At 51.1% G+C, this 22234-nt stretch overlaps 1 protein-coding gene across 1 annotated transcript; it reads right to left on the bottom strand.

Moving 5' to 3' along the window:
* Nucleotides 1-13: 13 nt before the first annotated feature.
* Nucleotides 14-21184, bottom strand: LOC102441602 (grainyhead-like protein 3 homolog; the record flags this gene model as incomplete). The annotated part of the gene is made up of 9 exons (XM_006107678.3): nt 20921-21184; nt 8777-8963; nt 6227-6288; nt 5117-5462; nt 4826-4899; nt 4220-4373; nt 3891-4002; nt 2481-2575; nt 14-202 (listed from the first exon to the last, which is right to left on the bottom strand). Coding segments are annotated over exons 1-9 (1236 nt in total), but the record flags the coding sequence as incomplete, so codon positions are not given.
* Between the last annotated feature and the right edge of the window lie 1050 nt (nt 21185-22234).

The following is a 22234-nucleotide window of genomic DNA, read 5'->3' as shown; positions in this document are numbered from 1 at the left end:
TCCCTCCCTGGGCCCAGCAGAGGGTCTGTCCGCTCTTGCTCATCTTGTCACAGAAGATCTTGATCTGGCAGACAGCGCGGTGCACCAGGCGCTCGGTGGCGGAGCCACAGTCATAGGTGTCAATCTGTAGGTTCAGGGGGACGCCCTTTACCCCCTTCTGCGACGAGAAGTCTGTGCTGAGGCAGTTGACGCCGATGAACACCTGGGGACAGACGGGGGAGCTGACTAAACAGCCTGCCCAGGTCCCCAGCTCTGCTGTCCCACCAATCCCCTTTATTGAGCCCACTGGGGGCCTGCTGAGCCCTGATTTCACACGCTCCGGAAGCAAATATCACCTCTCTTTTACAAAAAGGGAAGCTGATGCTCAGAGAGTGGGACAACTGTCCCAGGGTGACACAGGGAGGGTGTGGGGAGCCGGGGTTTGAGTCCAAGTCTTTACTAGTGGACTATGCACTAGACTGACACGGGCGGCCCAAAGGATCAAGGCCCTGAGAGGGAGATTAATGATCCCTTAGGGCAGTGGTTCTCAACCTGTGGGTCGCGACCCCTTTGGCAGTCGAACGACCCTTTCACAGGGGTCGCCTAAGACCATCCTGCATATCAGATATTTACATTACGATTCATAACAGTAGCAACATTACAGTTATGAAGTAGCAACGAAAATAATTTTATGGTTGGGTCACAACAATGAGGAACTGTATTTAAAGGGCCAGAAGGTTGAGAACCACTGCCTTAGGGGCTTACAATCAAGAGCCTCATTTTTCTACAACTGGGAGCGAGGAGGTGGAGAAGGGCCAAATTCCCACCTCCCGGCCCCCAGCTTCAGACCGCCATCCTGCTGGGCCTGGGCCACAGAGAGTGAGACACTGCCCCTCTGCACCCCAAACACCAGCTCCAGCCAACACCAGACCAGTCACCCCCCTTCCCAGCTGAGGAAATGGAGGCTCTGAGCAGGGAGTCAGGCAGGGTGGCAGAGTGGAATGAGCCTGGACATGGGGCCACCCACATCTGGGGTGGAAGCTGGGCTCTGCCACTCTCTACCCTGTGGACAGCACATGGAGCTGTTTCTCAGCTGCTGGGCTGGGGGTCACTAGCGGCCTTGGCATGTAGTGGCCGCTGGATATGCGTAGCTGTTGTTAGGGGGTCAGCTGGAGTCTCACTCAAAGCCTAGGCCCGACTGAGGGCAGCTCACTCCTCCATGGGGTGCCAGGGCCAGACCCCACTCCCTTGGAAATGACCCTGACCTGCACAGCAGGGGTGGGGGTGGTGCCTGAGCAGACCCCCTTCCTTCCCAGGCCACGGGGGGCCCTGGGCACATGCCAGACATACCTCCCCCTCAGCCAGCTCAGCCCTAATGTAGCCCCCACCCAGCTCACACCTGAGAAAGACCCACGCCTGGGGGCTTAAGAAGCTGTGAGAAAATCCCAACCGAAACCCACCTCTCCCTTCCCACGAAACTCTGTCCCCACCTCTCTGCACTGGAGGCCCCACTCCCCCTCCTGCCCCTGGCACCTGTTTGAATAATAATAATCCCTGCCTTTGGGCCTCCCTTTGTGTTTTCAGAGCCCCTCACTCCATTTTCTCAGGCCCCCTGGACAGGCGGGGGGACAGGGATTAGCGCCCAGCCTGTCCCAGGCCAGCAATGTCCTTGCCATGAACTGAACCCAACCCTGCTCTTGTGGGCTGAGCCTGGGCCAGGGAGGGGAAGGGACAGAGGCAAGGTCACCCAGCCCCTGGCCCTCAGACTGCTGGCCTTTCCACCATGCCAGCTCTGCCCACAGAAAACCAGGCCACGGAGGCCCAGCAGCACTCCAGGCTGGCCGTAAGCATTAAATAGCTTAATTGCTGGGACAAAAAAAAAAAAAATCACCAGAGGCTCCAATTCTCAGGCCTCCCTGGTGGGTTTGGCTCTGTGCCCGTCTCTCAGACATGCATGATCTCGTGGAATCTTCGCCACAGCCCCAGAAGGCAGATTACTGTTTCCTTCCTATGGCTCAGGAAAGGAGGCAACTGGGATTTCAGCCCTCATCCACCGGACTCCAGAGCATTTCTCCCGCAACACTACACTGGCCTGCCAGTCAGGAAACCTGGCGTGAGCAGCAGCTTGTGACCTTGCACAAGACTCAGCTTTCCTATCTGGTAAATGGGTGGACTGGATTAATAACAACAGCCACCACTTATGTGCCAGGCTGCGCTCTACCTTTCACTTATCTCACATGGTCCTCACATCAGCCGAACGGCTGGTGCTACGATTACATCCCAATTTTAAAGCCACAACACTGGTCTGAGCTCACAGGGCTGGGATGCGGGCCCAGCCTTTCTGGCTTCAGAGCCTGTGCTTCTCCACTGCTCTCTATCCTGCCTCCTCCCCTGATGCCCTCATAGGAGCAGCTGCCACAGTCCTGGGGCAGGCAAGCCCTGTCCCCAGGATGGGGACTTCGGGTGGCCCGGCCCTGACCCGGCCATGCTCCAGCACTGACCTTGGCCTCCTCGTTGACATTCCACACGAAGGACAGTGCATTATAGGCCACCTCCTCAATGTGCTGCACGGTGTTGAAGTTCTCTTTGCAGTCAGCTGAAACCACAGGAAACCAGAAGAAGAGTCAGGAGGGAAGGGATCTGGGGACACCACGGGCAGGAGGCACTGAGGGGCTGGGCCCCATTCTTGGCAAGGACTTGCATCCTCTCCCCCAAGAACCATGTTTCAGTGCAGAGAGGAAACTGGTCATTGTGCCTTGGGTTACAGATGGGGAAACTGAGGTCCAGCCTGGGTAGCAGATTTGCCCAAACCCTGGAGGGAATCCCTAACTTTGCCAACGAGGCCAAGGCCTTCATTGTTTGGGGGTAAAGATTATACTTTCGTTGAGATTATGATTCAGGAGATCTCCCAGATAAAGCAGTAATAACACTAGTAGTAATAGTGGTAGTAATAGCAGTGGTATCAATACTACTAATACTAAACTATTAAACTAATAATGAACAAATGGCAGTATCATTTAGGAACATGTACAATATGGCAAGGCCTTAGTTAATCCTCACAAACAAGGGCACTATGAATATTCAGCTTTCACATGAGGAAAATGAAGCTCAGAGAAGTTTAGTCACTTGCCCAGGGTCACACAGTAATAAAAGGCAGAGCAAGGAGGAGAGCTCGGCTTTGTCTGGCTCCTGAACCCAGGCTCCTAACCACTCTGCTCTCTGGCCTCTCAGGAAGTCACTGAGTCGCCCCTGTTGTTTCATGTTCCCCAGGATGCTGTGTTCCAGGCAGAAACAGCACTGTGGGCCGGCAGGGCAGCCGGCCTTGTTCCATTTGACAGGTGAAGAAATGAAGCCCGGAAGGAGAAGTAACACAGGCCACACACCAGGAAGAGTGATGGAGCCAGAACCTGGAGACCCGAGCATGGCCTGTGTCTCCCACCATCTTGGGGCCTGGGACAGGGTCTGCCTCCAGCCCCCTACCTCTGGCAAAGCCTGCATCCCAGCTCCCAAAGCAGAACTGGCCAGCTGGGCCTGGAGCCTTCCAAACCACCAGCAGCCTACACTGTTATCTCAGTCCTCTAAGGCCCCTGATGGAGACAAGCCGCCCGCATCCCAGGGGCCCATTTATCTGAAACAGCTGGAATCCCGAAGGCCCTGTTTATCCCAAAGCAACACAGAAAAGAGGCCACTGCTTCCAGACAACAGATGCAAATCCCTGCAAACTCCACAGATTTTGACTGGGGAGGGGCTGGGGGGTAGGCAGGCAGCTGGGGTTGCAACTAAGTCCTTCAGAGGTCAGAGGGGGCTGGGGAAAAGGACAGAGCAAGAAAGGTCTGATTAGGTGTGTGTATGTGTGTGTGTGAGAGAGAGAGTAAGAGACAGACTGGGAGGGGGCTGGGGACGGCTCTCACCCACGTCGATGACCCGCTGCTTGGCTGTGGGTTGTCGGGAATGCCAGTGCTTCCAGAACCGCAGCTGCTCTACCGGGACCTTCTCGTTGTCAAAGACAACCATCACCACACTCTGCAAGCACAGTGGTCACTGTGATCCCAGCCTTGGAAAAGGCCCCGCCGTGTGGGTCTTCCCTGAGCCTGGCTCCATGGCCCTGTCCTTTGGCCTTAGTTTCCCCCACTCCATGGCAATGGGCAGTTACCCAGCAGCACCCTTTCCCTGGGCCCCTGGCAGGCAGGGCTAACCCGACCATCCCACCCCTTCCCACAATGCCTCAGGGCCAACGCACCTTGACTTTGTTGGAGGACAAGGCAATGCCTTTGCCGCCTGCGGGGGTCCGCAGGGTGATGGGGTAGAACTGGCCCTTGTTGAGGTAGGCCATGGGCGACTCGCCTGACTTGATGTGGATGGCTTTGGGGGAGCCCAGGGTGTACTCAAAGTCACTGTGAGGAGGAGGGAGAGGACAGTGAGACTGGGCTCCCAGGCAGAAGTGCTCCCCGGGCAGTGGGAGGAGGCCTGAGCTTTGCTGCGGACTTGCTGCGTGACTTGGTGAATCACTACTTCCCCAGGCCTCAGTCTCCACAATTTTTGGGATCTTATGTAATGGCTTTGTTGAGCCCCAGCCCTGCTGAATACTAAATAGTGGAAACCAGAGAGACCTCTGAGGAGTGATAAAGCCACAGGGGACACGAGGAGCAACAGAGCCCTGGTTTTCTGACAGGGCGCTGAGACCTGAGCCCGGGAAAGGGATGCAGAAACCATTCTCATTATGTCTTTTCTTTCCTATAGCTTCACTCCCCAATTTTCATCCACTGCTCACAGGGCAGTGTGAGGTTCTGTCTGCAGCGCCCTACCCATTGAGCAGGTGACCAAGGGTTCACAGGGACTGAATTACCTCTTGGGGCTAGGGTAGTCCTCTGGACATGGGGGTTCCGGGGACGTTTTCAGGATATCTGGGAAGAGCAGCGACTGCAGAGAAACACAAAGGGAATAAATGAGCATGTTTGGGCTGCGGGGCCTCAGCCTAGGCCGCTGCATGTAGCTGTGCAGGTGGGCAGGGCACAGCCTGGACAACAGGTCCCGGCAAACCCATGTCCGGAGCTCTGACCTCCTCACTGTCTTCTCTCCTTCTGCCCTGCATGCCTATTTCCGGAGAGAGTGTGAGGGGTACGGGGATGGCCCTCACCTCCTGCGGGTCATCCTTGAAGGTACTGTCTGGCTGCCAGCGCTGCGTGGGTGGCACCCCATGAATGCTGTCAAACAAGGAGTTGAGGGAGCCATTATCATACACATCACTGGTGGGCAGCAGGTAGCTGTCCACAGAACCAGCTTCCAGCTTGCTGGGGCCTGCGGGGAGGGCAGCTGCCTTGCCCGGGGAGGGCATGGCCACCTCCAAGCTCATCAGGTTATTCTTCTTGAGCACATCTGGGTATTCTGGGGTTCCAGACACGTTCTCTGTCAGGAACTTCATGAGGTGCGTGGGGCTTTCAAGGGGGGTGAGGTCCATCTCATAGTCCATGCCATGGTAGTACCTGGGGAGAGAGAGGAGGGCTGAGTGTGCCTCTTCTCTCCGAGGCGGGGGATTGGAGAGTGACCCTCACACTGGCACACCGGCCTTCTTTAATCCACTTAATGTGTAGGCCCTCGCATGAAACAAGACCTGGAGTAGGCCATGTGTTACAGGGAGGAGCAGGGAGGAGGGGATCAACACTGGGACCAAGTGCAGGCTCAGGGTTGCTTTATCCATTACAGTGTTTGGTAATTTAAGAGCTGAACGTTCATTTATTTCTTAGCCAGAGTTAAACGTCCCCACTCTAAAGCCACTGCTCGTGTCATCTCATGGGTGTGTGCGGGAGTGCGCATCTATGAGTGCAGTTCATTTATGTTGAGAAAAGGGTCTCCCACAAACTTGAAGGGAGGCAGAGGAGTGGGATTACAGGAATCTTTTACTTTGTACTTTTTCCATTTCTATAGAGGTTAAATGTTTTACAGCAAGTAGGTATTACTTTTATAATCAGAAAAGCCAGCAACATTTTTTTTAAGTTCATTTTGAGAGAAGTCCCCATGCACCAAAACCCGCTGTTCCCAGCAGGGCAGGGACCCTGTGCCAGCCACCGGCGCCTCAGCAGCTGGGATTTTCTGGAAGGCAGAGAAGAACCCAAGTTTCCCAGCAGAGGACCTGTACGCCGGCAGGAAAGGACGCCTGGAGAGAGAGTGCAGGTGCTTCCAGCGCCAGAGATGGAGGCGGAGGTGGGAAGGGTGGAGAGGCAGAGGTGGTGGCGGGGGTGAGCCTCACCTCTTTCCTTGGTCGTTCCGGCCCCCGTTGGTGGAGGACAGGATCCGCTTCTCCTTGGGACCCTGAGAGGAGAGGAAGGAAGGGTTTATGCCTGGCTCCTGGGCAAGATCCAGCTATTGGGAGCCTCAGCCGCTCCTGCGCACTTGGCCAGGCAGGGGAGCAACCTTGGTCACTGGGGGGACCCTGCCAGGACTTCGAGTTGCCAGGAGCTCTAAGCATCATTTAATCTGAGCCCAAGATAGAGAGTGGGCGAAATACCCCAAGATTAGCCATTAGAAATCTCGGAATGTTGGAGTCAGGTAGGCTTGGCTTAAGTCCCGGCTTTACCACCTTAAAGCGCTTTGTGCTTTGGATAAATGACGGCACCTTTCTGAGACTCAGTTTCTTCATACGTCAGAGGGGGAATGGTATCACCTACATGGACCCCGAATCCAGATTTCTCGAGTTCGATTCCTAGATCTGCCACATGCTGGCTGTATGACCTTGGGAAAGTCCCTTAACCTCTGTAACTCACCGTCCTTTGACAAACAGGGATAATCACAGTACTACCAGCCTCAGAGGTTGGTGTGAGTGCTTAGAACAGCACCTCGCACATGGAGAGCGCGACATAAATGTTACCTTTCATGATGATAATTATAGTATTGTTGTATCTCAGAGCATCCAGGTCACTTCTCCCTAAGGCTAATAAAGCAGCCAGGTCTCCAACCCAGGCTAGTTACTCCGACACCTGGACTCTTAATCACACCCCATGGAGGGTATGAGGGAAGGCACCTGGCACAGTGCCTGGCAACCAGTAAGAAACGGTAAGTGGACCACATGGCTCAAAGCCACGTTGCCAGTGTGTGGCAGAACTAGATCTCAAATTCCCAACGTGGTGCTCTTCCCACACTATGAGACTATCCATAGTGTTGCTCCGAATCCAGCGTGCTCTGGGACGGGGGAAGGGCACGTCTCACAGGACACTATATTTCAATATACCACTCCACGTGTCCCTTCAGAGCCTGTCCCCACCATTCTGGCCCTGGAAATGGCCTATTAACCAGGGGAGGTGGGGCTGGATTTTATTTTATGGTTTAACCTTAAGCTGTAAATACCAGGCTGGTGTTTAAACCCAGACCTAGAATTTTGGCTCCTATTATGTCCCGAAGCTGAGGCGGCCAATTCAAATTTCTCTTCCTTCAGCCTGGGCTAAATGCTATCAGGATGCTATTGGTCTGCTGGGGAGAAGGTAAGGTAGGGTAACCATTCCCCTCCAGGATGAGAACCAAAGTCAGAGAGATCGTTTGGAGCCTTCTCATATCTGGGCCCATTTCTCCCCTTGACATCTAACTTTACAATGGGCCTTCCTTCTTGCGGCACAGTAGATAGATACTGCACGGTAGGTAGATACAGTGACTTTGAGGACTTATTTATAAGATGGCTGTAAGTCTTCTAATTCAGAGCCAGTTATCTCAACAATTAGCTTTTTGTGCCTCCCATCTTCAAAGTTGGGAAAGTTTCATAGAGCAATCGCCCAGCCCAGGAATAGCAAGAAAGTTCGCTGTCATGTGACAATTCAGACAAAAAGATTCTGTGGCCTCATGCACCCTCGGTGAGAATGCAGACTGTAATCCTCCAGCAATGTCTGGAACAGGCGGTGGACTGGGGGTGGGGGTGATGTCATATGTTTCATATATCTGTGATGGCTAACTGGTTCGAGCCCACTTATCAGAATTGGGAGGGCCTAGTTCCTGTTCTCAGTAACTGAGAGTTTCCAAGAGTCCAGGCCAAGGCCCTGGAAACTATTAGAGAATAATAAAAGACAGTCTGTCAGAAGGCATTACAATGCATACAATGGCAAGGGTATGAAGGACAGTAAGACAGGAGAGAGGGAGGTGATGTAGCAGGATGTCTTCCAAGAGAAGGTGGGTCTTGGGAAGGGCCCTGAAGCCAGGGGATGGGTTCAAGAGCACAAGGCATGTTCTGGGTGGTAGGGTTCAAATAGGCAGGTGAGACTGACAGGGCAACTGGGATGACCTAAGGGTCAGGGGCAGAAAGAAGAGGCAGGTTGGGGGTGTTGCTGTGATGGAGTATGGCTGAGGCCTTGAACCATTCAATCAATATGTATTGAATACTGTGTGGCAGGCAGTATGGAGCGCTGGGAATTCAGTAATGATCACAACATAGTTCCTGACCTCCAAGAGCTCAGTCTGATGGTGGAGATGAAGAAATAGATGCATAAATAGCAAGTTTCTGAAGCCAGAGTCAAGGATGATGACAGTAGTTGCTAAAGGTGCCCAGAGAAGGCTCAGAATGGGAGACCCAAGAAAGACTCCCCCCATTTCAATGAATGAATGAGGTGACTTTGAAGCTGAGACCCAAAGCGGAGAGGAGGGTTTAGCCAGGGGTAAGGGGAGGGTGCCAGAGAGAGGGAATAGCATGTACAGAGGCTGACAGGTGAGAAAGAACATGGTGACGGGCTGTGAGTGGCCATAGGCTGTTGAGCCATGAGGCCTGAGAGTGGAGCTGCACATTCAGTCAGAGCGAGGCATGCCCAGGTGGCTGACATACCATGTAGTAATCATAGAGGAAGCTCAGGGCCGCAACGCTGTCATCATCCCCATTGACTCTCATCATGGCCTTTGTGGCAGCCGTCAAGGGGTTTTCCAGGTAGGTCTTCCAGGCCTCGTCTTCATTAGTGTAGGGGAACTTCTGGAAGTTGACTGGGTCGTTCTTTAGCAGCCGCACAGACCTGAAACTGGAAGGCAAATCAGGAGGGTCAAATGAAGGCTGTCCCAGAGGACGGTCCATGAAGGGTCAGCCTCAGGCATTCAAAGAACAGTCATCAGCCTTGAAAATTTGAAACTCCTTCTTCTACCACCTTAGGCAGTTTGCCGGCAGGAGAATGAACTCCAGAACTAGATGCTTTGGGTCAATACCAACTATTTCCATACAGAAGCTGTAGACTTGGGGCCTCAGTTCCCTCATCTACAACATGAAGACCATAACTCCAACCTTGCAAGCCTTCAGAGAAGGTTCGATAAGTGCTCCCATAGTAGATATTTATTGAAGAAGGATCAGTGTAACAAAGATGGGAACTAACAATGTCAAGCTGCAAAGAAAAACATTTCCAGATAACTCAGCAAGAGTTCTTCTAAAGAAATTCTCTTCAAAACCATAGGTACGGAAGGCAGAAGACCATTCCTCGTCATGGAGAGAGACAGAATCAGAGCGAGGAAGTCCATAGGAGGAGTCTGGTCTTGGGAAATGGCATTTCAGACCAACATGTATTGTAGGTTGTCCAAGCAGATGCTCAGATGCCAGGCACTGGAGTGGAATACTGCTTAGCACACCGAGGCAAGCAGAGCCTGGGCACTGTGCTAAGAACGTGGACAAATTCAAGGCATGTGGTCCAAGAGTCCAGCCACCTGGGCTGGAAGGAAAGAGCTCAGAAAAGGCTCTTTAAAGCAGGCAGACATTTTAGTTGGGGACAGACACCCAGCACTGGGGATTATATTGCTCAGAAATGTAGGGGGAGGGAAAGAGGGATAGATAGAATAATAATGATAAAAATAATCCGTAATCTTTTCTGAGCATTGGCCATGTTTTAGGCACTGTGTTACACACTTTCCATGGATCCTCTCATTTAGATCCCACAACAACCCTGTAAAGCAGCTACTATGATGATTCTTATTTTATAGGTGAGGAAACTGAAGCTCAGAAGTTAAGGAGTTCCCCCGAGCTCCTGGTCCAGAGGGGAGTCAGCTTGAGCGGGATGATGCTGTAATACAGAATAGTGGTCTCGAACTTTAGCTGCATCATGATGACCTAGAAGGCTTGTTAAAACATAGATTTCTACACCCTAGCCGGTTTGGCTCAGTGGATAGAGCGAAGGCCTGCGGACTGAAAGGTCCAAGGTTCGATTCCGGTCAAGGGCATGTACCTTGGTTGCGGGCACATCCCCAGTAGGAGGTGTGCAGGAGGCAGCTGATCGATGTTTCTAACTCTCTATCCCTCTCCCTTCCTCTCTGTAAAAAATCAATAAAATATATTTTTAAAAAAACCCAAACAAAAACAAACAAAAAACCCCCCACAGATTTCTACACCCTAGCCAGTTTGGCTCAGTGGATAGTGTCAGCAGAAGGGTCCCGGGTTTAATTCCAGTCAAGGACACGTACACGTACCTCAGTTGCAGGCTCAATTCCTGGCCCTGGTCAAGGCATGTGCGGGAGGCAACCAATCAATGTGTCTCTCATCAGTGTTTCTCTCTGTATTTCCCCATCCCTTCCACTCCCTCTAAAAAAACAGTCAATGGAAAAATATCCTTGGGTGAAGATTAACAACAAAAAAACCACCCACAGATTTCTGGGTCCCACACTTAAGAGTTTCTGATTCAGTAGGTCTGGGGTGGCGGAGAATTTGCTTTTCTAACAAGGTCCCTGAAAACTGATGCTGGTAGTGTGGGAGCCATACTTTGAGAACCACTGATATGGAACATGCTCTTATTTGTGAGCGAAGGCATAGAAGTGGGCAAGTTCTCTTTGTGTTTGTTTTAGAGCCAAGAGTATGTACAGGACAGTGGTGGGAAGATGGGGACAGCCAGGCCAGGAAAAAGAGCCCCAGAGATGAAATAGTCCCCAGTGCCCCTCTTTCTGGGTGAGCCTGACAGACTCACTCATGGGAACAATGTCAGCCGCTATTTACTGAATACATATGAACGCTCTCCATTCATTAACGCTGTTCCTTACAAGAACATTACAAGGTAAGGACCATTTGCTTCATTTTATAGATGAAGAAACCAGAGACTTGGAAAGGATAAGGAAATGCCCAAGATCACTCCGCTAGTCCATGGCACGACCTGGATTTAATCCCAGGCTTGTCTAGTACCGAAGCCACATACTTTCCATAAGCCACACTGCTTTACCGTAATGCAAGAGGGCAATCTTACCACACCAGGAAACCACTTTAGTGGTGGAATTTCAGGCGCTGTGGAGGAGGGTAGGTGGGCAAATCCCTTCCTGCTGCCCTGCAGCTCAGGCCTACATTCTTAGACACAGAGTGGGAGCAGCAGTCAGGCCACACCCAGGCAGGCCGTGGGCAGCAGCTCTCTCACAGGTTTCATCCAGGGCACAGTGTCTCCCATCCCACTGGGCCCCAGGGCGTGGGGCCTTGGGCTTTGAGAGGCAGGGAGGGAGAGGGAGCTGTCACACAAAAAAGAGAAATGACAGAAACCTTCCTGCTCCAGGGGTGCGGAGAGGGAGGCACACCCCGAGTTTCTGCTGCTATAAATCAAGGGCCTCAAGAGGGGGAGTTGAGAAGAGGCCCCTCCTAGCTGCCTCCTGGGCCTGGGGTTAGAGGAACTTATAGAGCAAGCCCAGGATGGCTGCCACCTCCTCTCCCAGCCCCAGGCTAAAGGGAACTCCCAAATCAAAGGGGACATGGGAGAAACGGGGAAAGGCCTTGTAGAGCCCACCCTCTTGGTCAGTTGGGACCCCCAGTGCTGTTCCTTGTGTGTAAAATGAGTCTAATAAAAGCACCTACCATGTAGAATTATAAGGACTGAGTGCATTGCCATGTGAAAAATGCTCAGAGCTTTTGCTGGCAGATAACAGGTGCCTAATACATTTGAGCCATTATCGTGCTCTGGGCTCAGCTTGGAGCCAGACATCAAGGTGTTGCAAAGTGGCACAAGACGGCCACCCTGTAAGTCAGTGGCAGAGCTGGGCCTAGAACCCCAATTTGTTGACTCTAGTGGAACGATCATTATCAGCTTTGATGAGCTATCAGTTATCTTATCCTATTTAAAAATTAAATTTTAGAAGTCATATCAGAAATAAAAAAACAGACAATGTTTGTTGGTCACCTGGAAGGTTTTTCTGGCCTACAAGGGTCACCATTCCACTTGGCAGATTCCTTGACACACAGCAGCTACCATGCCTTAAGCATTTACCATATACAGACAGTGTGCCAACTGTTTTTCTGTGCATCTCTTCTACTCTGCACAACAGTCCTGAGAGATAGCTATTAGGGAAATAGAGGCCCAAACAGGTGATATTACCTGCTCAAGGTCACTCAGCTAGTAAGTGATGGAAGCTAACTTGAACCCGAATCTGTTGGACTTCAAGATGCAGCTCTTAACCCCAAACTAGTCTCCTTTCTAGATGCCTTTCCCATCAAGGAAATTCCCCTCCTCTGGAATATACCGAAACAATCCTCTACTGCAAGACAAAAAGGGATTTCCCACCCAAAGAAAGCTGGAGGGACTAAGTGAGAAAGCGAGATGACTGGAAGAGTTTCTGGCCAGGAGCCAGGAGCCGTAGTGTCTGGGTCCCAATGCCTACTCATGCTACCAATCAACTTTATGTCCCAAGACTAATCACTGGCTTCTAGAAAGTTCTGGCTATGGATAAGGTTAACATTACCTTAGGTGCCAAATGCTGAAATCCAATATCCTATTCTCTTAAAGGTTGGAATTAAGGGTTGAGGGCCCAGTGGGTAAGAGCCATGAAAAGGGTTCCAAGAAGGAGTGAGCCCTACTCATGGGTGACAGAGCCAAACAAAGAGAGGAAACCCGGTGACTCCCATCCTATGTGGTCACCTTCCTCGAACCTCCACAAACTCTCTGTTGGTGTCCCTGTCCAAGGCAGAACTCCTCGACTATCAGAAGGTAAACGGGGTGGGGTGGAGGGGATAGGGAGAGGACTTGGCCCTGGGCAACCTTCTTGTCAGATCTCCACCAGGACACAGCACAGAAGAACCCATAGCACCATGGAGGGAAGTGGCACCAGAGCCATAGCCTGACAGACCCATCTGTTAAGTGGGTCTATTGAATGCCTTCTGTGTGCCAGTCAGGGACTCTTCTAAGTACTGGGAATCAGCCAAGAGCAAGACAGATAAGGCTCTGCTCCCACGAAACTTACAGTCTAATTGGGAAGACAGTCCATAACAAGTAGGTAAATAAGTTAATTTTAGTCAGTGATAAGTGCTGTGAAGAAAATTAGAACACAGTCAGTGATGGAGTCACCAGGGCTGGCTGCTTTAGAGAGGGGCTAATCTCATGGGTTGTTAGGAGAATTAAATGCATTAACATAAGAAATGTGCTTAGCCTAGAGCCTGCCAGAGAATAATCGCTCAGTAAATAATAGCTATGTCACCACCATCATCATCATGACCATCATCATTTCCGAACCCCCAAATGAGAGTAAAGGGGAGACTCCGCCTGAGGTTCTTAAATTAACATCCTCCTCAAGCCTCCTGTGAACCAGGTTCTGTGTGAAAAACAAAAGAGACATGTAATAACCCTTGCCTTGACTTTCACATTCATTATCTCGTGGAGCCTCTCAGCATGCATGATGTGTTATTATCTCTATTTTATAGACCAGGAAATAGACAACAGGTGACCTGTTCCAGGGGACTGGCCAATGAGTTACAAAGCCAAGCCTCCTAAGATCTGGCCTGGGAACTGACTCAACCCTAGACACCTTTCCATCAAACCACTAGTTTCCAAGAAGGGATGTAAAGAGAGGGGGAAAATACAAAATTCTGGGAGGCATCTATTTATCTAACCATCCATCATCCACCCCTCACTTTAACAAAAATTTACTAAGCTACTACTATGTTCTAGGTCTTGCCCTAAGCAAGACAATAAGGTCATCCCTGCTTTTGAAGAGGTTGCATTTTAGTGGCAGCAAGACAGACATGACCACAAAAACAAACAAACAGCTAAAATCAGATAGGTGAAGAAAGCTATGAAGGAAAAGAAGCAGGGGTGTGTCTGACTCCCTGAACTCTGGGGAGTGACTGGATGTTGGTTGAGAAAAAGGCTGGAGGGGAAGAGTGAGCATGGAGGTGAATGGGGAGGACTTTAGACCTCCCAGATGAGAGGAAAGGCAAGATCAAAGGCATAAGCCTGGGACAGCTCCTAGAGCTTCTTCCCCTACTATGTGTCAGGTGTGAGCCAGGTCCTTTGCATACGTTTCCTTGTTTCAAGGAAGGCCAGCCCACTGAGGAGGAAACACGAGTCTGAGATTTGATAATCCCTCACATTTGCATAGTGTGATATATTCTTCAACATGTTTCTCATACATTTGTCATCACCTCTGATCCTGCAACACCCCTATAGATAAGGAGGGAAGGTATGACTATCCCCATTTGATAGCAGGAAAAACTGAGCCACACAGAGGCCACTGGCTTGTCTAAGGCCACCCAGCTGGTATCTCATGGCATCAAGCAGAGAGCAGAAGTCTCTGGCTTCCAGCATCAAGAACCTTCACAAGGCTGTTTCCTCAGAGTGTCCTTGGTCTGGCTTCTCTTCTGAGAGAGAGTTGGATACAAAATCAAGAGAGTGGAGCTTGGGCATATAGCCCTCGCTTGTGAGAATTGCAAACGGCACAAGCAGGGGCTCTGATGTGGATAGGACCTCTCCCCAGAAGTTCACTCTAGACCCACAGCATGGGAGGGGTGAGGTACTGGCAACGCCATGCCCAGCCAGATTCTGAGCCTCCACCTCCAAAATGCATCATCCTAGGCACCAGAGGGAACCTACAGTGGTCAAGTGGGGCTTCGTCCCAACAAGTCCCTTTGGATCCTAAATTCCCACTGCTTTCTGGCTGAGCCACTTCAAACTCCCAGTTCTGCTAAATCAATGTATCTCAGCCATTAGTTGAAGCCTTTTGGCTTTTTTCCCCTTTTGTTAGAATCCTAGTAATTTAAGGTGCAAAGAGACCTTAGAAATCTCATTCCAGAGAGAAGGTGTGACTTGCCTAAGGATGTAACAGGATTGGGACTCAAGTCTCCTAGCTTCCTATCCAGTACTTAGCTCAGTCACTGCCCTATCTCAAAGGCATCTCAGTGATTCAGAGATGGAAAAATAAGGACTCTTACTCAATTTTTCAGAAGGGGGAAGAAAACTCACTACCAAGGGGGTGGCCTCAAGCCCCACCCAAGGAGATCCTGGCGCAGGACAAATCCAGCAAGTTGGACCCCACCGCCCTCCAACCTGAGGAGGAAGAGTTCCATGGGCCACCTGAGCTGGGTGTTGACACCCAGATACACCCAATGACTTGCCAAACCCTGTTGTGAGCCACCCAGTCTCATCAGCAGTGATCAATCACACTCGCTAATTACCCACAGGGAGGCCCTGGCAGTTGCTCACGGAGGAATCATTTTTCAGTCAACCCCATGCAAGGTGTTCCTGGGCATGACAGGAGTGCTCCAGGGTTCTCATGCTTGCCAGTGGCCCATCTGGTTTCTGGATGCACAGGTTGTGAAATGTGCCTTGTCACTGCTGGGGGCTCGTGTGGGGGCTTCAGTGAGGAAATGGCAGAGCATAAGGCATGACTCTGCAGTGATTCTAGTTTCAATGAGATGGTATCAATTCATGTTATGGGGTGGGCCCCAGAGCTACACAGACCTGGGTTCCAGCTCTGCTACTTACTAGCTGTGTGACTTTGTGCAACTTGACCTCTCTGTGCCTTGGGGGTTTTTTTAAACCTGTCAAATGGGGGAAGATGAGAGTACTAACCTCATAGAATTATTATGATAGCTACTGTTCATTGAGGGCTTACCAAGGGCCAGGTGCTGACACAACGATTTCTAGTCATTGTCTTATTTAATCTTGACAACAACTCTGTGAGGTGTCACTGTTGGAAAATGCAATGAGATAATGCAGGTAAAGTAATCAGCATAGTGCCAGCACATAGTAATGTGAACTATTATTATTATTACTAATACTTAGTGGGGTAGCCCCCAGCATATTGCATGGCAACCCACAGCCTCACTTTCTCCCACCTATGAATGGGATCACCTCTTCCTAGTGGTAGAAGAAGACCTGGTGCTTGGAGATTCCCAGATAAGAGGGACAAACCCTGCCAGCTTCATCATCTGGATCAAGGTGGGCAAGTTGAGGGCGGTCAGGCTCCAGCCAACGCTTCCAGTTGCATGTAGATTAATTATATGCCATTTTCTAATTATACCAGAAACTCACTTTCCCTTTGAAAAATTCTTCTGTGGGAATTTTTCTTTTGTGCTCTATTCTCCTCTTGGCTTCCTGTCTAATTTTCCTATTTTTTTTCTATTGTTCAATAAAGTTGTGAAAGCAGTTGAAATCTACCTCTAAACCCAGGCGGTCACATCTTTTCATTCATTCATTCACTCACTGATTCATTCTATAAACAGTCACTGTAACAGGCCCTGTGCTGGGTACTGGGACAGAAAGGTAAACACCACAGTCTCTGCCCTCAAAATTCCCAGTTCTTGCTGACCTCCTAGCAAGGTCCAGTGAAAAGACACCAAATATTGGTGAGATAATTGTTCTTCAGAACCTTCACTAGATCATTTGCTCTGACCCTTTGAGGAGGCAAAAGGAATAGAGAGAGGGAGGCAGCCAGCCAGCCAAGATTATTTGTTCCATTTTACAAACCAGAAAGCTGAATTCCAGAAAGGAGAGGGAAGAGAAGGGGCGGAGAAGGAGCCAAGTTATTTAATAGGGTCAGGCCCTGTGCCTTTCCTTCTCATACATGCCCATGGGAGGTGGGTGTTATTACTGTCACTTTATAAATGCAGAAACTGACACTTCTAGAGGTGAAGGAGCTCATCCAAATGTCACCCAGTCTGTAAGGGCAGAGCTGGGCTCAAACACCAGCAAAGTTCTCAGCCTGCTGACTCAGCAACTACACTGCAGGTCAGCGGTGGACCTGGGAATATCCTGCCTCCCAATTCTCTGCCAGGACTTCTAGGCCAATGGTTCTTCAACTTGAACATGCATCAGAGTCACCTGGAGGGCCTGTTAAAACACACACTGCTGAGTCCTACCCGCGCCGCCGCCCCCATCCCCCCAGGTTCTGATTCAGTTGGTCTGGGGTGGGGCTGATAATTTGCATTTCTAACAAGTTCCCAGGGAATGATGATGATGATGATGATGATCATGGTCCAGAAACCACACTTTAAGAATACTGTTTTTAGGTAAACCAATAATTTTCTCTTTTAAAAATTACTTCCTCTCCTCCCCCTTCCCATTTCAAAAGTAACGTAGGTTTGTAAAAACACAATGCATAAAACATGGGAACAACTGGAAGTAGATACGAGAATTCACCTGTATTCCTCCACTCAGAGATCATCACGTTAACAGTGTGGCACATCTCCTTCTTTCAATTCCTCTGCAGTTACAAGCAGGGAGGCATATTGGTGTGCAGCATCCTTATGGCGCCTGGGTTAAGATCCCAGCTGTTCCGTGAAATCCTGGGCAAGCTGGACGCAAGCCTCAATCCCCTTCTTTGCAAAATTGCACTTACACTCCCCACCCCTCATTGGATTATTGGGAGAGTTAAAGGAACGAATGCATTTATCAAGCACTGGACACTGTGTCTGCAGTGGATTCCACGCTCAATAAATGGATGACTGTTATTTTTGTTTTCACCAGGTAGAGCTCCGACTATGCTAATTGGGCTTCAGCCCTGCGGCCCTTCCTCCCCCTCCTTTTCCTCGGTGTGGATCCCGGAGACCCTGTTGGCTCCAGGCACCCGTCGGGGGCCCTCACTGGGAGTGGCAGAAGCCTCCGGCGTGTGTCCCGAGCCCCGTGCCCGGGGTCGCCAGCGCCGTTAGGGTTGTCTCAGCCTCTCCGCCCAGGCCGCCTGTTTTACAGCCCGGGCTTAATGAGGGCTTTTAACTTTTCATTCACCACCGGCGTAACTCCGACTTTTAATAACACACCTTGTGCACGACAAAAATTTGCTCCTGGCAATCATGGTTTCGACCACAAAACCACAGCGGGGAGGCGCTCCTGGTTAACTCTTTCAGCGCTCCAGGCCGTCTGGAGACAGCGCTCCTGGAAATCAGATGGAGTCTCGCCGAGGCCCGAGGCCGCAGACTGGGAGGTTCTGGTCCCCTCCCCGCCCTGGCTCGCGGCTCTCCAAGGCTTTGGGGAAGGAGAAGACTCCAGTCGCGGTGGGGGCCCGGGCTGTGGACCCGGCGAGGTTGTAGACGGGGATGCGGGTGGGCCTCGCTCACTTCCCTCTCCATTCTGTGGACCTACTATGTGCTCATCACTTCCGCTCAGAACTCTCATTTCCTCGAGGGGCAAGATGAAATAGCACAGGGGCGCCTGGCACACAGTATGTCCTCGGCACCCCTACACACAGAGCTCCAAGGGTCCGGGAGGGCACCCCGGCTAAGGCCCAGGCGATGGCTGCCAGGTCTGTAGCCCCGACTGCGGCCAGTGCGCAGGCGCCCGCCGCAAGGGGAAGACTTCCGGCAGCGACTTCCGGTGCTCCCGCTGCCCCAACATCCCTTGCGACCCGCTCTAGCCCCCAGGCTGCCAAAGGCCACGGGCTGGCGGCAGTGCTGGCGCTGGCGGAGGGCTGGAGGCTGGCCCACGCTCCCCGGCGGGCTGGGCCCGGCCACATGAAAGTCCCCTGCGCTCCACCCGCCATGCCTGCAGCTGGGTTCTCACTGCGCCGCCCCGGCCTCCATGCACGTCAAGACCCGGCCTTGGCAGTGGGCCTTCCCCCAGCGGCCTAGCAATCAGGCTCGCGTTCATGGAGCTCCTACTCTGGACCGAGTGGCCCACGCACAGAGCCCATTGTCCCCCTGCCAGGTAGGTGTGTATAGTCCCTGCTGGACAGAGGTGGACACTGAGGGTCAGTAAGGAGAAAGAAATTCACCAGGATCCGGCAGTTGGTAAGGGACAGAATTTGGAGTCATATGCAAATCCTGCTTCTATCGGCCTCAGGATGGACTCCAGGATCAGTCCTTCACTCGGCACTTTTTAGGGGAAAGAGGCACCAGCAGCAGCCACTCAAAACCTGCAAACCAAGCACTTGATGCCCTGAACCCTACTCCCCGCCCCGCCCCCCCCCCCCCACACACACACACTGTAAGGGCAGCTGAGCCCCCCAGGCACTGAGGCTCTGTCATTGTAATCTTAAATGGTGGCTTCAGAGTCGGTCTGCAATTACTCTGCAGGCTCAGGTCCCCTCACCCCACCCCACGTGGAGAAGCCTCAACTGTCAGCGGATCGGACTTCAAACTCCAAACCATTAAGGAAGAGAAAAACAGGAAGCCTTTCTGTTGGAGCAGCCCAGCTTCAGGACACTTACCCCCTAAGGAGCATCAGTGAATAGATTTCTGTCTGCAGCCTCTGCAGTTTTAAGCCCCAGATCTAAGTGCACTAGAGACACATCACAATTTTTTTTCTCGAAGTGTGGAAAAATAGGAAGCAAAAAGTTAAGAAATGTTCATTGATAGGATATTTGTATATGAGGTACCAAGAGTATTATTAGCTTGCTGCTTATCAGGTTTTAAACTGATCACTTTTTAAAAGTTGTTGGATTTCCCCCAACAGTTCCCGGAGGTGGGGACCACTATGGCCACAGTTGACAGGTGAGAGAACTGAGAGTGAGAAGTGATTTGCCCCAAGTCACACAGCTAAGAAGTGGCAGAGCTGGGACTTGAACCCAGATATTGGTTCCAGTGCCCCTGCTCTAATTCCAGTTGTCAACACATTGTCAACTCCGGGGAATTCATTCAAGAGAAATCTGATGCCAAGTGATTGTAGTATGAACGTAGGTGGCTAACCTAAGAGCTAGCTGGTCTCACAGAACACTCTGCAGTCAGGACCCACCAACTGCTCTGCCCTCAGGTCTTCACGTTTTAAAAACAATCTATTGAGGAGTAGCTAGAAAAAAACGATTGTTCAAACCTTGTCTCTGCCCACTCACCTCTGAGGGTGGCAGGAAGAGGTGTGTTTTAGAAGCCTGGCTTCTGAAAGCTCCCTTAAGCCAAGCTAAAAAGCAGCCCAGAATCCCAGCCTCATCCCACCTTCTCTGAGGTCCCGACACCAAGCAGGGGGTCCAGGTGATGGTCAGCATCAGCCAGTGGGGATTCTAAATCCCAGCTGTGGGCAGGAAGGCACCAGAATCCTGCCAGTTAATAGAGATGACTTCACTGAAAACCACATCGCAGCTACCTCAGCCTTAGAACTGCCTCCGAATAAAATCAACCACATTTTATCGAATGCGTCCTCAGACCTTGGCTCTTTGCTAAGCATTTTACAACCTCTTTCACACTTAACTCTCAAGAATCCAACAAAGCATTCTTGTACCCATTTTATCAGATGAAGAAAATGAAGCTCAGATAAGTTAAATGACTTATCCAAGATCACACAGCCCATGAGGAGCAGACCCTGGATTTGAACATACAGACTACAGAGTGGGTATGTGTAACCACCACACCGTAACCTTCCCACTTGAGACTGTTCCAACCCAACAAACAAGTCCCTTTGGAGAAATCCAGCTCTCTGCCTCAGGCAGCTCTGAGAACCACCTTAGAGAAGTTTCTTTTGGCAAGAACATAGAAAGCCCAGAAGGGCTAGGGGCTCTCTCTGATTTCCAAGGCCCCTTCAGAGTATCCGAAAGCGGTGCTGAAAGCCGCAGTCAGTTTCACTCCTGTGTTTCCCTACCTGGTTCGAAACTGCTTAGCAGAGAGAGAAAGAAAAAAAAAAACACAACACAAAACTATTTTCCCAGGGAAACTCTCAGCTCTCACTGGAGACGGTGCTTGCCTCTACACGCCAAAGTGAGATCCTCAGCCCATTCATTTACCCGTACAAATTGCTCTGTGAATCCTGGCGCCGGCGGCCTCCCTGCTCTTTCCCCTTCTGGAAATCCCATCCAGCCTCCACGCTCAGAGAGCGCCAGGCATCCGCCGATGTTTACTCACTCAAGTTCATTCGACATCTTCCTGGCTCCCAGGCTCCAACGACAGGCACCGGCACCCGAGACTCTGCTGACTGCTCTTGACTCTATTTCTTGCCTGACACAGACATTCCCTGTCCAGGGAAGTGTTTGATTTATGTTGGGGTTGGAGTGTTGGGATTTTGCTGACAGGTAGGTTCCTGGCAGCGCTGGTGCTGATTGGCTACAGGCACAGGTGCCGGGCGACAGCAGGTATACCTCAACAGGTGCAGCTGTTAACTCTTGGCCTGCCGAGTTGGGGGCGGAGCCATGGGGGCCGGCTGGGTGGAGCCGGCCAATTCCTTCCTTGGTGAGGGGGTGGGGGGTGGAGATGAGGGAGGAGAGAGGGAGGGGAAAAATGTTGGAAAGAAGATAGCTAGAGGAAAAGTACAGTGACAAACAGATACTTGGCTGAAGGAAATTTCAGTTCCTGTTTCTAGTTTTGTATTCTAGATACCCAGGAACATCTCCCCCAAATTCTTTTGCCCCCCTTCTTCCCCCAGCATCATACTTCACAACCACTGGGGAATTCTCAAAGGAGAGAGATCTTCTACCTGGTGCGTCTCTGTGTAAATTCCCTCCCCCCGCCCCCCCTCCTCAGATTATTGTCACCTTTATAGATGAGGAAATGGAGGCCAGAGAGGTGAAGTGACTTGCCCAAGGGCACGGGCTAGTGAATTGTCAGAGCCCAGATCTGAACCAGGCACCTTACTCCAAGTCTGGCTGTCCCTTTGAGCTTCACCCAGCGGCCTCAATTTAACAGACATTCATTGAGTACCTATTGTGTACCATGCCCTACTCTGGGTCTGGGGAGACATAGGCTAAAAAGACAGGATGAATGCTCTGGAGGAGTTTACAATCTGGGGTGTGTGTGTGTGTGGGTGGCATGGGGTGGGGGAGTAGGGTGGGTGGCAACCTTTTATTTGCTGTGATACAGATCTGAATGAGATGTAAGCAAACCACATACCTTTGGCCAGCACGGAAGGGATGGAAAAGTTGAAGTCAGCCACCTCCAAAGCCTTAGCAAGCTGGTCATTTCACAAATTCTAATAAGTGCGGCATGCCGCATTAGAAACAGGAGAAATCAGGCTCCTGTTAGACTGAGTAGCTGTGGAATAATCACCGTGAGCTGTCTGTAAAGAACAAGGTTGGTAAACCCAGAAGATCCACAAACACCAACAGGAGAAGGCTAGAGCTTTTTTCAGAGCTTACACCAGGATTAATTTGAAATTAAATTTAAGCCAAAGATCTTGGCATCTTTTTTCCCCCTTTCTCTCCTTCTGTCTCCCCCCCGCCCCCT

Source organism: Myotis lucifugus, unplaced genomic scaffold, assembly GCF_000147115.1.
Source record: "Myotis lucifugus unplaced genomic scaffold, Myoluc2.0 scaffold_1343, whole genome shotgun sequence".
Taxonomy (NCBI): Eukaryota; Metazoa; Chordata; class Mammalia; order Chiroptera; family Vespertilionidae; genus Myotis; species Myotis lucifugus.
Note: the sequence above shows the minus strand (reverse complement) of the source record. Positions and strands in the feature narration are given on the sequence as shown.